General features: G+C 38.8%; 1 protein-coding gene across 4 annotated transcripts in view; it reads left to right on the top strand.

The window, feature by feature from the left end:
• Positions 1–16,384, top strand: part of HTR2A (5-hydroxytryptamine receptor 2A) — a 115,743-nt gene extending 99,359 nt beyond the window's left edge. For 3 of the 4 annotated variants that reach the window (XM_074022000.1, XM_005585829.5, XM_065533229.2), the window contains one exon: positions 12,908–16,384. In XM_074022000.1, coding sequence (XP_073878101.1) covers positions 12,908–13,710 — 803 coding nt within the window. In that variant the 3' untranslated portion in view covers positions 13,711–16,384. Of the gene's footprint in view, positions 1–1,608; positions 1,815–12,907 lie in introns of those variants that run through there. The other variant, XM_074022001.1, reaches the window with a different exon arrangement.
• Positions 16,385–16,673: the final 289 nt, after the last annotated feature.

Raw genomic sequence — 16,673 nt, 5'->3', positions numbered from 1 at the left:
CCTCAGTTCCACCAAAGAGCAGCATGCTGCCAAAACTGCAATTTGGAAAAGAGCAAAATGAACAAACAGGAGGAGCCCAGCCACCCCCATTTTTGCCAGCACAGCTGAGGTATCAGGTTTCCAGGGCTTGCATGACTGAATTCCCAGTACAGAAGTGACGCTAGTGACACTGTGGCAGGTCCTTCTGTTGTCTCGGGTGAGGCATTGATTCCATATTAACACAGACCTCTGTGCAAAGAACCGATTCCATATTAACACAACACCTGTGGGAAAAAAAGTCCCAGATTTCCTATGACCACCCTTGTTCCCACAGAGAAAGGACACAGTGGATGTCTCTCTTTAGTCCTTGTTCTGCGAATCCCAATGTGTACTTTTAAGGCAATCTGACATTGCACACCCATTACTCAGCACCCTTGGCACCTGACTTCATTGTCACCATCTACAGAGGAGGTCATTCAATTTTCACTGAGGAGACCATTATCAGCCATTCTGGGAAACATTCTTGCTCTGCAGGACCCCTATCTTGGGTGATGAACTGGTTCCATATTAACAGAGACCTATGTGCAGTGGCAAGCAATGCACAGATTTTTAAGCTAAATATAAAGACAATATTAAACTGGTTTTCATTTCTGTTAGCCCCAAACAAGAGTGGTTGGAGGTTTCAGCTACAGCAGAGATTTTTAGACAGAATGAAGAACTCTGGGCATTAAGGATGGCTGTAGAACATTGTTCTCTCTAATTGCCAGCTGTTAGACAATACTATATTTACTATGTAGTATTTATTTTGTATTTACTATATAAGGGTAGTAATTCTCATTTATGTTTCTCATAATCATCTCTTGAACGGTACACTGTTAATCCCCATTTTATGGGGGGAAAAAAAAACTCAGATTAAATGACTTGCTTAAAACCAGAGAGGATCTAAATTTGGGCTTTCCCACTGCAAACTAATAACTTTTTTCTCCTATATCAGTGACTTTCCAAACATATTCTGCAGGTTCCCGGGGATCCCTAAGATCCTTTCAGGATGCCCAGGGGGTCAATACTGTTTTCAAAATATAGTCATGCATTGCTTAATGAAGGGGATATGTTCTGAAAAATGGATCATTAGGCAGTTTCATCCTTGTGTGAGCCTCACAGAGTATACGCGCACAAACCAAGATGGTATAGCCTGCTCCCCCCGTAGGCTGTGTGGTATAGCCTGCTCCCCCTGTAGGCTGTGTGGGACAGCCTAGTGCTCCTAGGCTACAAATCTGTACAGAGTATTACTGCACTGAACCCCACAGACAATTACAACACAATAGTAGTTGTGTATCTAAATGTATCAGAAAAGGTATAGTAAAAATACAGTGTTATAATCTTATTCTGATCTTATGGGACCACTGCTATGTGTGCAATCTGATGTTGATTGAAACATTTTTATGGGTGCATGACTATGATACGATGTTATTTTCCTTTCTCCCAGTCACCCTTTTAAGAGGGTAGGGAGTTTTCCAGAGGATACATGCTATGTAACTTCACAACAGACTGAAGCAGAAGCAGATACATTTCCCTATAAGATCCTAGTTTTCTGCTTATAGCTCTGAATCCTCTGCCTCCCTAGCCTTTTTTTTTTTTTTTTTTTTTGAGTGATGAATTAATGAATGGTAGTGAAGGTATTAGATTGTAAAGTAACTGATTATAGACTCAACCACCTTCTCCCTCTCTAATTCCTCAAGTACCTAGCTCAGTGTAGGCTCAATTTCTACTTGATTGATGGATGAAGGAACACAACTGATCGCTATCACAGATAGAGGAGCTGCTCGATGCTTCTGGTAAGTGATAAGCAATGTGTGCACTTGCTCCTGAGTTCACAGTTGCATACCAGACAACAGACTGCCTCAGCCCCAGCAAGTCCAGGCACACCTTGGCCCAGGATGCAGAGATCACTCCTGTCTCCTTGCCTGATCCCTGTCCAGATTCTATTCATTCACAGGCCCGGCTCAGCTCCTGTGCCTTTCCCAGAGATGCCAACCCACAACGAGCCTCGCACTCCGACATAACATAGGAATTTATCGATGTCATCTATTTTGCCTCTTGATCTCATTCTGTCCTGCACTGCTGCCTTCCTAAATCAATTGTGTATATTTTGTTTTCCCTATGAGATCTTAGACATTATGATTGTATTGAACTTGGGTGATGTGTACATAGGGTTCACAGTACCGTTTTCTCTAGTTTCATGTGATTAAAATTTTCCATAATCAAAAGCTTAAAAAAAAAATCTTAGACACCATGAAATGTCTCAAAGGTCTTTTGCATTACCCAGAGTCTCACATAGTGCTAAGTACATTATAATCACTTTCGTCTAAATAAATCTTAAAACTTTACAAAAATGATTCAGACTCATTACCTCACTGCTTTTTCACCAAAGCCTTGCATGCAAATCAGAGGAGCCCTCTTTATATTATCTCCACCTTACAGATGGAAGCTTGAAAGTTAAGCAGCCTAAGGTCACCCAGCTAGTGATTAACAGAGTCTGGAGGCAAACCTGTGTCTTGTGATTCCAAATTCTGTGATTTTCCCACTATATTCATGCTCCAGTTTGCTGATACATACTTGTTTAATTTACCTGAAAGACACTTTGTGAAAAATAACGGGCCTAGATCCAGGATATGAGTCAGAACAGACAGGAATAAACCCAGGTCTCCTGATTCTCACTAGGCACCATATTCTACAGCGATCTTTTCCCTTGTGATTTTAGCTGTTAAGGTGGTCAGCTCATGTGCTGGTTATTCCTATATGTGGCTCCCTCAAAAGAGTATACAAATTATGTATCATACAAATACCCATTTTCCGTTTTTCTACCCTATGTGGCTAATTGACAGCCTCATTACTGTGTTTTCCCAACAAAAATGAAGGGAAGCATTATGAAATTATTTAGTAATTTCAAGCTGTGTCTATAAAATGTATTATAATTCCCAACTCTCTCTTTTTTTTCCTCTCTCTCATTTGTTTACCCTTCAATCCCACAAGCATTTACTAAGCTCCCAGTATAAGCAGAAGCACATTCGATTCTAGAATGTCTTACAATACAGAAAGGAAAAGATATCCCTGCTATTAATGAGATTGTCATCTCATGAATATAATGACATGTCTAGAGAAAAATTCTAAGATATTGAAAGTGTGAACTAGCACAGTATAATTTATTTATGGAGGTGTTGAAGGAATATGGAGTAAGAAAAATAGTTCTTATTGTAGAAAGAATTAATCTGGGGAAGCTTTCCTACAAGGGATGTGCCTTGAGATATGTTTTGAAAAAAATTGTAGGGTGTGGTTTGCAAACACAATCTCCATCTTCAGATTCCCAAAGCAGTCCCAAATAATGGTACAGTTAAAGTACAATAATGTGTTTTCTATGCAAATGTAGCCTCAAGACAGGTTGCCTCATTTGCCCATGCCCTCCAGCCTCCACTCCTAAGCCCCTGCTATGTAGAAATCCTGGAGCCCCTACTCACTGGTATAGCATTTCAGGGAAAGGAAAGGTATCAAAATTGGTCCAGGGCAAAAATGAAAAGTGAGTCTCCGTACCTCTCAGTAGCTGTTTACATTGCCCCTTCCCGATGATGCTCTGGGCTCTTAGGAATAGCCCAGTATGGCACAGCCACCATACCTCCCTCAGACCTGCATCCCTGAGCAATCTTGTATGTCTTCCCTCCTACGGCAACCTTCCTTTCCAAGGCCTGTGCCCTCAGGAGTCCTCCCTGCTATGCGTCTCTGTGCTGCTGCACCATGAACTTAGGTTAATAGTCAACCCTCCAGGGAATTATAGGGACACAGAATGGGACCTCTCATTCTAAGAGAGTCACTGCAGTATGACAGTTTCCCCTTATCCTTGGAATGGGGCTCACATTCCAAGACCCCTAGTGGATGCCAGACACTGTGGATTGTACTGAACCCTATATATACTATGTTTTTTCTATGTGTACATATGTATGATAGAGTGTAAGTTATAGATTAGACACAGTAAGAGACTAACAATCATTAATAATAAAATAGAACAATTATAACAATACGCCAATCTCACTACTCTTGCACTTTGGGGCCATTCTTAGGTAAAATAAGGGTTTCTTGAACACAAGCATTGTGATCCCACAATAGTTGATATGCTGAGATGGCTACTAAGTGACTCATGGGCACAGAGCATCTGCAGCATGGATCCAAGGGACCAAGGGATGGCTTATGTCCCAGGTGGGGTGGAGTAGGACAACACAAGATTTCATCACGCTACTAGAACAGTTCACAATGTAAAACTTATGAATTGTTTATTTCTGGCATTTTCCATTTAATATTTTCAGACTGTGGTTGACTGGGAAACCGAAGCCATGGAAAGGGAAAGCAAGGATAAGGGGGGACTGCTGTATACCAAGCAAGCTACTGAGACACATGTGAGGGGAGGCAGGACTTGGGGCTCCTCAAATCACACTCTGTGACTGGTTGAAAAATCTTGCTATGGGTAATATCCTCCCGAATAGTTGAAGACATAACATAAAGAAGAGAGCGACAGAGAGAGAACACCATACGACTATTGAGAAAGTCGAATAAGTATGTTAAAATCAGATTACAAAGACCCTGTAGCGTGGGCTGCGTAGCTGGTAATTGCTCGAGCATTAGGGACGCTGTAGGCTCTTGTGTAACATGATGGACAAGGTGCTTTAGGATGCTGCATACAAGTGAAACTGGAGGAAAGAGAACTGACTGCTGTGGGTCTGGATTGTGTGTGCACCTGCTGCAGCCTAACTTTCCAGACACCATGACTGTTCTTCCCCACACCTTCTAGACCAGAGTCTCTGAAATGAGACATGTCACATGTAAGACTCATTCTCCAAGCTTTCAGAGAGAATCACTCCAAAATCTGCCCCCTTGATACAAATGGGAGAAAGGATACAATACTTTTAAGATGGGGCCTAATAATGTAGGACAGAGATGAGTTTTTTCCTAAATAAATCTTTACTCATGAGCATGTTGCTAGATGTGCAGCCTAGAAAAGAGCAACTGCTGTGGGTAGATAGTGTAATATCCACTCATTAAAAAAGAAAGAGGCAGGTCTTGATTTTGCCCCCAACTTTCTGTGGCATTGAAAGGTTTTATTTTTATTATTAATACTATTTTTGATTTGTAAATCATAACTGTATCATTGATGATGTACAAATGTGATATTTTGATCAATGCCTACAATGTAGAATGATGAAATCAAGCTGACTAACATAGTCATCAGGAGAAGTTGCCTTATTACTTGTGATTCCAACAACAAAACAAGGCTCTGGTAATTTATTCAAATTACATTATATGATTCAGACTCTCTTTGGGTTTTGTAACGTATTGTCTGGGGGGGAAATGGTAGATGAAAATCAATCTTCTCTGAGACAAGAGAGATGTGGATGGGTTCTTAAGTGTTGTACAACCAATTACTGGTGGGGGGTGGAGAGAGAGAGAGTTTTTGCTGTACATGCAACATCGGCGTATTAGTCTATTCTCACACTGCTATAAACAAATGCCCAAGACTGGGTAATTTATAAAGGAAAGAGGTTTAATTGACTCACAGTTCCACATGGCTGGGGAGGCCTCAGGAAACTTACAATCATGCCAGAAAGGGAAGCAGGTGAGTCTTACATGGTGGCAGGTGAGAGAGAGCGTGGGAAGGAGGAACTGTCAAACACTTATAAAATCATCAGATCCATCTGGTGAGAACTCTCACTATCACGAGAACAGCATGGGGGAACCTCCCTGTGATCCAATCACCTGCCACCAGGTCCCTGTCCCGACATGTGAGGATTATGAGGATTATAATTCAAGATAAGATTTGGGTGGGGACACAGAACAAAACCATATCAATTGGTGTAATTGAGTGCTTATTAGTCATATTAGGGGCTAGAACTTCATCTAAGGAAAGATCTATCTATCTCCAAGGAAATATACATATATACAAATGTTTCAGATTTTAGGACTATTATAGACTTCCTGAAGCTAATGTTAAAAACCTCGGAGGTAGTCATAGACTTTTGAAACTACCTTCAAAGGAACAAATAAGCAGTTTTTAAAAATCCACCATAAGAATTAAGAACCCTAAGTAGAGGTCTTGATTTTGCCCCCAACTTTCTGTGTGATTCTAACTAAATTACTTAAGCTTGGTAGGCCCAAGTTTTCATATTTGTAAAGTGAAATTTTCATCTGCCCCATAAGAAGGTGTGGGTACTGTTTTAACAATTTTGTAAAAGTCAATTTAGAGTGAATGAATATGTGTGAAAATACCTTGAAAAGTTGCAATTTATTATCAGAGCTATTCAGAATTAATCTGAGAAAAAGAAACATACAGTTTTTGGGTAACTGACATGTTTGTGTAGCTCTCATTTTTATGTACATCTGCCTTGTCAACACACCATACACAGATTAGAAGGAATTTAGCAACTCTGTATCAGAAGGATAGTGAGTCCCATTGGCAGTTGCCCTATATATTCAATTTTTCTTTCCCGCTAATGTAAGGATTATCCTGCAGTGTTTACAGGGGGTGTTTTCTGTCAAACTACTAGTAAATTCGTTCTTATAACTTGAAAAATACAGCATGCATTAAAATTCAAAGAAAAGGGAGCAGTTTAGGGGAACAGAAACCTATGAACCCAAATTTCAATCTTTTTCACAAAAGCCCCAAAATAACTTGTGCCCTCCACCTCCTTTCCAGCTGAGGGCCCTAGGGACTGCCACTGTCCTGTTCCCTACAAGAGGATGGTTAGCTAGGAAGGCAATCTTCTTATTTCCCAAGAAATGTACACCGTCTCAGAAAAAGTCCAAGATTAAGAATAAAGCCAGTCCTTCACAGCCGGCAGTTCAAAGTGAGTTATTTATGCAGCCTGTGGTGAGATGTTAACTAGAGGTGCAAAGTTTATGTGCAGGAAGTAAGCAGAGCTATGCTGCAAGAAAGACACCAACCAAAGCTTTTGTGTTCTTGGGTGTCAAGGTTTCCCATTCATTTTATTGTCTGAGTTTCAGTGGAAATAAATAAAATGCTACACAGAGGATCCAATACTGATATTGAATTTTGACAGCTGTTTTCCACTCTTCAGAAAAATATATTAAACAAAATGCAGAGTCACGTAATTCAAGTTACTGTTTTGTTCATAAAGGAAAATGCTTTATATGCAGAAATTTCAAGTGAGAGGAGATGTCAGGTCTCCAAAAGCAGCTATTATCAAACAAAGCAGCCAGATAATTAATGCCCTGGAGATGGCTGTGACCACAATATTGGAGATCAGCCCATGTCTTCATCTCTCTTGGTAGAGGCACATGCTTTTGAGCTGCTTATTGTACCAACAAAGCCTATCTGTGTGTTCTAGTGTTTTGACATAAAGTTTCCTCTTCTCTTTATAGAGTATTACTTTCACTTCCTGGTTATTCTTTCTACAACCCTTGCTGACCAGTTACTATGAGTGAGGCATGGAAAACGAATGGTATACAATAGTATTCAGGATGTTTTTGTTATATGTAAAGGTGAATAGGCCATTTAAATAACTGATCAGCTTGATTCTCCACCTCCAAATTAATGTCCCCCTTCCAGACAGAACAACTCTGCCTGTAACCTCTTACCACATCCTCTTGTAGAGTGGCTTTTTATCCCAGGCATTTAAGAGAGGGATTAATGGCCGGGCGCGGTGGCTCAAGCCTGTAATCCCAGCACTTTGGGAGGCCGAGACGGGCAGATCACGAGGTCAGGAGATCGAGACCATCCTGGCTAACACGGTGAAACCCCATCTCTACTAAAAAAATACAAAAAACTAGCCGGGCAAGGTGGCGGGGGCCTGTAGTCCCAGCTACTCGGGAGGCTGAGGCAGGAGAATGGCGTAAACCCGGGAGACGGAGCTTGCAGTGAGCTGAGATCTGGCCACTGCACTCCAGCCTGGGCGACAGAGCGAGACTCCGTCTCAAAAAAAAAAAAAAGAAAAAGAAAAGAAAGAGATTATCTATTTCAGTGCAGATGACTCCATCACCCCTCTCAGAAAGTGGGCTATTCTGGAATGGGGTGTGTGTGTGTGTGTGTGTGTGTGTGTGTGTGTGTGTGTGTTTCCAACCCAAGACGCTATTCCAAATAATTAAAGAATTTGGCATTTTAGGTAGGCCCACATTCTGGTTAATTGAGAATTGCCACTTATGTAAATTACCAGGTTATAAGCAAATAGGGCAAAAGGCTCTCAAGGTAGTTACTTCCTTTGTATTAATTAGAAAAAGGAACACTCAAGAGTTTAATAAAATCACACACCTTTTTTGGATGGTTGATATCTTGTTTATGTGTATCATGGCTAATAGTAATGCTGTAATTCATCACATTCGAAAAGTAATCAACAGTTCTAGCTGTACAAAATTAAAATTGATTAAGACCCTGCATCACCCTGGCAGAAGCTAATAATTACATCAGTGTTAACTCTATGGCCAATAGCCAAAACTCTTTTTAGCCTCTTTTGGTTTAAAAAGATTTGCTATATAAAATCTAGTATATACAATCTAAGCAAAATGGATTAGAATAAAATAATGTTGATATATTTAATATAAATAATTCTGCAGAGAAAGCTACTCTCATGTTTATTGACCACTGGTAGAACGTTACTCTGGACTGGGTGCTGTGCTAGGTGCTCTGCAAATTTGATCCATTTTATCCTCACCAAATGCATGAAGATATGTTGGTGCCAGCCTCCCATGATAGACGAAGTGGGGACTATAGGAATAAAGAAGGCAATTCGGGAGCCCAGAGTCACAGCCAAGACTCAAATCCAGGGATGTCTCAAATGGATGAACAAAGCATCCTTTCTAATCAATGGGCAACTATGCTGTCTAACAAGACCTTGTACATGAGTACAGGAAATATATTTCACAGATCTAGATTCAAACACTGGGAGAAAAACACTCTTCTTAGAAATCATGCCCTTACTTTTACAATCAAGAGTTTTCTGAAGGATAAGCAAAACTGGTCAATATCCAAGGTCTCAGAGGATGTTCCCTCTTGGAGACACAGCTCATCAATCTCTTCTTGAATGTTGCAAACAATGGGTCAGGAACAGAGAGGGATGGAGGAAATGAAGAGTCATTAGCCATAATAAGTGTCCTTATGAACAGCTCTGATGTCATTTATCTCCACCTTCCAAGAATCCTGGATGGGCTTGCATAGGCAAGTGACAAATATTGTCAATTAAGTCTTTGAAGATAATGGCAAATGTCACTAAGAAAGATTTGTGTTGAATATTACATCAACTCAGTGTTCTCTCCTGGTCGCAATGGCCAATGTGAGGTAACATGAGGTTAGGACAGTCATGTCTGTGCTTAGATGAAGCGGAATTCTAATGCAGAAGTTAGATCAGAGATTCTCCAAAAACCTTTTTCCAGATGGATGGCAAGAGTGAGGCCGTGGCCCTCAACTCTGGAATAAACCGGTATTCTTGGCTGGTGTGAGACCACGTATTAGACCCTAAAGATGGTCAGAAGCAGTAACCAGGACACTTGTTATTCTACAGTTCTGAGAGTGCTGAAAATATGGGCAGGAGTTAGAAGGGAACTTTTTTTCTGACTTTTTATCCCAGGCTGTCCCTGCAATATCTACCATTTCATGAAAGAAACAATCTTAAACTAAGTTATACAGAGTACTTGATTCATGTTTCCTCTCTTTTTTGTCATCCTGATTCTACCTTTATGGCAGAGAGAATAAGCCATCTCATGATTGCCTTGGACCAACCATCCCAGGCCAGTAGAGAAAGATACACCTATTTCCCCAGGAGCAGAGAGGTTCTCCATGGTGGGGGTTGGGTGGTGAAACTGCACAACATGGCCAGTTGAATCTTCCTTTAAAAAGGTCCTATCATCATGTGGGGCATGGAGCATGATGAAAGGCTAGTGGGGGTTGCCTTTATTCACTTCTGCTTCCTCCTCTGCCTAATCTCTGTACCTGAGGGAGCTTTACAGATCCCCCAACTCTGGGTGATGGAGCAATGGACCATATAGGCCCATGTTCCCCTGTATTACCTCATCCTGTACCTACCTCTTATATTTGTCAATAAAAAGTCTATGGCTGTCTTGCTTTTTGTAGTCCACCCTTATAAATGCTCTACTACTAAAAACATACAACTTTTATGGGACAATTGGAAATTTGAACACTAACTCTACATTTAATATTAAGGAAATATTAAACTTCTATTTAGGAGTGAGAATGGTATTGTGAAAATATTAGGTTTGTCTAAGAGTGCACAGCTTTTAGATCTATGTAATAAATATTTTCAGATTGAATGACATGATGTCTAGGATTTGGTTCATAATAACATGGGAAGGATGGCAGCTGGAAGATGTATGGATGAAACAAGGTTGGGCTTGAGCTGATAATCTTTGAAGCTGGGTGATGAGTTCACTGTACTGGGTTTAGTTTTTGGTTTGTTAGTTGTGTGTATGTTAAAAATTTTTCCATAATAAAAGCTTTTTTAAAAAGAATTAAAATTGGTTAAAGTTATTTTATTTTATTTATTTATTTTTATTATTATACTTTAAGTTCTAGGGTACATGTGCATAACGTGCAGGTTTGTTACATATGTATACTTGTGCCATGTTGCTGTGCTGCACCCATCAACTCGTCAGCACCCATCAACTCGTCATTTACTTCAGGTATAACACCCAACGCAATCCCTCCCCCCTCCCCCCTCCCCATGATAGGCCCCGGTGTGTGATGTTCCCCTTCCCGAGTCCAAGTGATCTCATTGTTCAGTTCCCACCTATGAGTAAGAACATGCGGTGATTGGTTTTCTGTTCTTGTGATAGTTTGCTGAGAATGATGGTTTCCAGCTGCATCCATGTCCCTACAAAGGACACAAACTCATCCTTTTTTATGGCTGCATAGTATTCCATGGTGTATATGTGCCACATTTTCTTAATCCAGTCTGTCACTGATGGACATTTGGGTTGATTCCAAGTCTTTGCTATTGTGAATAGTGCCGCAATAAACATACGTGTGCATGTGTCTTTATAGCAGCATGATTTATAATCCTTTGGGTATATACCCAGTAATGGGATGGCTGGGTCATATGGTACATCTAGTTCTAGATCCTTGAGGAATCGCCATACTGTTTTCCATAATGGTTGAACTAGTTTACAATCCCACCAACAGTGTAAAAGTGTTCCTATTTCTCCACATCCTCTCCAGCACCTGTTGTTTCCTGACTTTTTAATGATCGCCATTCTAACTGGTGTGAGATGGTATCTCATTGTGGTTTTGATTTGCATTTCTCTGATGGCCAGTGATGATGAGCATTTTTTCATGTGTCTGTTGGCTGTATGAATGTCTTCTTTTGAGGAATGTCTTCTTTTGAGAAATGTCTGTTCATATCCTTTGCCCACTTTTTGACAGGGTTGTTTGTTTTTTCTTGTAAATTTGTTTGAGTTCTTTGTAGGTTCTGGAGATTAGCCCTTTGTCAGATGAGTAGATTGCAAAAACTTTCTCCCATTCTGTAGGTTGCCTGTTCACTCTGATGGTAGTTTCTTTTGCTGTGCAGAAGCTCTTTAGTTTAATGAGATCCCATTTGTCAATTTTGGCTTTTGCTGCCATTGCTTTTGGTGTTTTCGACATGAAGTCTTTGCCCATGCCTATGTCCTGAATGGTACTACCTAGGTTTTCCTCTAGGGTTTTTATGGTATTAGGTCTAACATTTAAGTCTCTAATCCATCTTGAATTAATTTTTGTATAAGGAGTAAGGAAAGGATCCAGTTTCAGCTTTCTACTTATGGCTAGCCAATTTTCCCAGCACCATTTATTAAATAGGGAATCCTTTCCCCATTTCTTGTTTCTCTCAGGTTTGTCAAAGATCAGATGGCTGTAGATGTGTGGTATTATTTCTGAGGACTCTGTTCTGTTCCATTGGTCTATATCTCTGTTTTGGTACCAGTACCATGCTGTTTTGGTTACTGTAGCCTTGTAGTATAGTTTGAAGTCAGGTAGCGTGATGCCTCCAGCTTTAATTAATATTAGAAAATTGTATTTCTCAAAAATATTTTATGTGCAATTATCATGATTTATAATGTTAAACGGAATAGGAAGATCTAAAACATATAAGATACAAAGTACTGCATATAAAGTACTGCATATACACGTTTGTAGGTACATGTAAGTGGAAGAAGAAATGATACAAATATGTAAATTATGTTTGCCCCTGGCTGGTGAGAATACATATTATTTTTCTTTATTCATTGTTACATTTTTGTACTTCCCAAACTGTCTAGAGAGAAAAGATACTATATTTATAATTTTATAGTTATTTTTATATATAAGCCATGCTTGTGACATTTTATTAGATTTTTTAAAAAGATACAGAACTGTTTGTGAAAAAGAACCTCAATTCTGTTCTAAAATGTGTGCACATGGTAAGAGTGTGTGTGTGTGTGTATCTAAAACGAACAGCATCAAAAAAAGAAATCTATATTCTAGATTTTCATAGACAAAAATAAATAAATATATAAATAAAATGAACAGCATCAGTTGTTAATTGTGGCTATCTCTAGATGGTGATGTTATTGGACATTTTTTAGTTATTTACCTCTCTGTGTGTTTCTTCAATTAATAAGTATAATAGTATAATCAGAAAAATATGGCATAAAAAATTAAAGCTAGATTATAGTTCTTTGTAAGTAAAGGATTAGCTATATGGGGCAATAAAACATACAAGGAACTACATAATATATACTTACAAAACACATAAGTAAGTCCAAAGGAATTTTAAATTCTCAAAGTATGTTAAGCTTTTAAACAATGTTGATATAAAATCTTTTCAATAGCCAACATTAAGTGGTGATGCTCTTGCCTTCATATACTCAACTCCTTAATAATCATGTTTCATTTTCTGTCCAACTCCAGGTATATCGATGCCAATACCAGTCTTTGGGCTACAGGACGATTCGAAGGTCTTTAAGGAGGGGAGTTGCTTACTCGCCGATGATAACTTTGTCTTGATCGGCTCTTTTGTGTCATTTTTCATTCCCTTGACCATCATGGTGATCACCTACTTTCTAACTATCAAGTCACTCCAGAAAGAAGCTACTTTGTGTGTAAGTGATCTCGGCACACGGGCCAAATTAGCTTCTTTCAGCTTCCTCCCTCAGAGTTCTTTGTCTTCAGAAAAGCTGTTCCAGCGGTCGATCCACAGGGACCCAGGGTCCTACACAGGCAGAAGGACTATGCAGTCCATCAGCAATGAGCAAAAGGCATGCAAGGTGCTGGGTATCGTCTTCTTCCTGTTTGTGGTGATGTGGTGCCCTTTCTTCATCACGAACATCATGGCCGTCATCTGCAAAGAGTCTTGCAATGAGGATGTCATTGGGGCCCTGCTCAATGTGTTTGTTTGGATCGGTTATCTCTCTTCAGCAGTCAACCCACTGGTCTACACACTGTTCAACAAGACTTATAGGTCAGCCTTTTCACGGTATATTCAGTGTCAGTACAAGGAAAACAAAAAACCATTGCAGTTAATTTTAGTGAACACTATACCGGCTTTGGCCTACAAGTCTAGCCAACTTCAAATGGGACAAAAAAAGAATTCAAAGCAAGATGCCAAGACAACAGATAATGACTGCTCAATGGTTGCTCTAGGAAAGCAGCATTCTGAAGATGCTTCTAAAGACAATAGCGACGGAGTGAATGAAAAGGTGAGCTGTGTGTGACAGGCCAGTTGCCATGGTAACTGTGGAGGGCACACTGAGCAAGTTTTCACCTATCTGGAAAAAAAAATAAGAGACTGGAAAAAATTAGACCAGTCTAGTGGAACCAACGATCATATCTGTATGCCTCATTTTATTCTGTCAATGAAAAGTGGGGTTCAATGCTACAAAATGTGTGCTTGGAAAATGTTCTGACAGCATTTCAGCTGTGAGCTTTCTGATACTTATTTATAACATTGTAAATGATGTCTTTAAAATGATTCACTTTTATTGTATAATTATGAAGCCCTAAGTAAATCTAAATTAACTTCTATTTTCAAGTGGAAACCTTGCTGCTATGCTGTTCCTTGATGGCATGGGATAGAGTTGGTTACCTATATGCTGTAAATAAAAATAGCTATAAATAGTGAAAATTTTATTGAACATAATGGCCTCTTAAAAAAATCTCTTTAAAACTTACTATTGTATATATTTTGAAAGGAGAAAAAAAAGACACTAAGGTCAGTGTTACAAAATCTGTATTGCTAAGATAATTAAATGAAATACTTGACAACATTTTTCATTCCTGCTTTTTCATAGATACCATTTTGAAATATTCACGAGGTTGCTGCATTTGCTGCATTTCAAGTTAATTCTCAGAAGTGAAAAATATTTCAAATATTATTCAATAACTATTGCTGCTTTCTCTTCTACTTCTTGTGCTTTACTCTGAATTTCCAATGTGGTCTTGTTTGATATTTGTTCTTCTAGGTAAACTAGCAAAAGGATGATTTAACATTACCAAATGCGTTTCTAGCAATTGCTTCTCTAAAACAGCACTATAGAGGTATTTGGTAACTTGCTGTGAAATGACTGCATCATGCATGCACTCTTTTGAGCAGTAAACAGTATATTGATGTAGCTGTGTCAGGATTGAGGATGAACTCAGGTTTCTGGCTACTGACAGTGGTAGAGTCCCAGGACATCTCCGTAAAAAGCAGGTGACTTTCCTATGACACTCATCAGGTAAATTGATGCTTTCAGATCCATTGGTTTATACTATTTATTAAAACCATTCCGCTTGGTTCCACAATCATCTATTGAGTGTACATTTATGTGTGAAGCAAATTTCTAGATATGAGAAATATAAAAATAATTAAAATAAAAATCCTTGCCTTTAAACAAAATGGTTCGGCCAGGCACGGTGGCTCATGCGTGTAATCCTAGCACTTCAGGAGGCTGAGATGGGAGGATCACTTGAGGCCAAGAGTTCAAGACCAACCTGGGTAAAAAAGTGAGACCTCCCTGTCTTTACAAAAAAAATTAGCTGATCCTGGTGGCACACAACTGTGGTCCCAGCTACATGGGAGGCTGAGACACAAGGATCACTTGAGCCCAGGCGCTCAAGGCTGCAGTGAGCCAAGTTCACATCACTGCCATTTCCTCCTGGGCAACAGAGCGCGACAACTACCACAAAAAAAAAAAAAAAAAAAAAAGACTAAACTGAAATGGTCTTAGTCAAAAAATATAAACAGACTTATTTTTAGAATCCTTTCAACTTATTTCCTTCTTACCTGGTTCAGAAACAAGTTTGTTTCAACTGCGAGAGTAGTTTTCAAAATAAGTTTTCTTGATTGGTTACCAACAAACAACAAACAAACAAAGGAGGGGGGAAATATCACTTGAGGCTTAACATTGCAATTAATTTAGAAATATACACCTCAATCTCAAACCAATTTATAACTACCATAGTTTTGAGCAAAATTTTTCTTTTATTTCTCCAAAAACTCACTCATTTCAGTATTACTCATTGGCACTGGGCTCCCTAATTGAAAAGCAAATATTATAATATTTCGTTGAAGTTGTCACTGAAGAGAAAAAGAGATTAACAACAGTTAATCCACTTTGATATTGTAACACTCAAGGTTAAATTACATGTTGTTATTGCAATCAGTGTTAGATACGTGATTACAATGCCGAAGCATTTCTATTGAATGAGAAATAGTTTTTGCCCTAAACCTTTGGAAAAAGCTACAGATTTGAAAACTAAAGAATGTGGGAAGTGTCACTGTGTGATTTGGAAATGCATAAATTCTAATTATGTCCTCATAGATATGTTGAAAGATAGTTCACTATTTCGAAGATAGAATGTGTACGATGCTGCTAGTACCAAGGCTGCATTTGAACTGAACTACTCCATGATTATACCATACTAACTGATAAAAATATAAATGTTAAAATGTCTGTGCTCTAATGTATTTTTGCCTTCACTTATAACACTGCACATTTCATTTTATATTAGGGAAAATATTACAGATTCTACCCCCATATACTCAATCTTGATCAGAATGAACATTAATGTTGCCTGATAGATGTCTTTTGACTACCTATATATTACAAATGTATATGTGTTTTTTATTCCATAAGTATCTATTCAAGTGTATACTGTATAGGCAAATGTGTAGCTGTATATATGTACAGACATGTTCTCATGCACTTTATTCAATATTTATATATTTATATGGAGGAAAAGCAAGTCAATGAAAACACTCAGTATATACACACGTGTGCATGTTTGTATCATGTTTATTTAAATGTGAATTCATGTTCTAATATTTCTATGACCTTCCATTGCTGCAAAGCAGATTAAAGTGTAACAAAAATATCAGCTCTTTAAATAAACTGGAAGTTAATCTAATTTTGTGGAAGAACTTTAAGACAAGTCTATGAGGATGGTGAACACAATGGTCCACATATATATTTTCTTGATCCTAAATAAAATGGCACCTTTGGGCCCTTTGTTTAGTTTGGCGATTTTCTGACTACTATGGCTTTTTAAACAGACTCACACCTAAGTGAAACACAGTTGTCAAATGATTTATGGATCTGTGATTAAAGGACTCACTTTTAATCAATACTATCAAAACGGAGTAACAAACCTTGCTCCACTTTAAGTTGAATGATAGATTCCTCTATATTCAAAAAAA

The sequence above is a fragment of the Macaca fascicularis genome, chromosome 17, assembly GCF_037993035.2.
Source record: "Macaca fascicularis isolate 582-1 chromosome 17, T2T-MFA8v1.1".
NCBI lineage: Eukaryota > Metazoa > Chordata > Mammalia > Primates > Cercopithecidae > Macaca > Macaca fascicularis.
The sequence above is the reverse complement of the archived record's forward strand: the minus strand, read 5'-3'. Positions and strand labels throughout refer to the sequence as shown.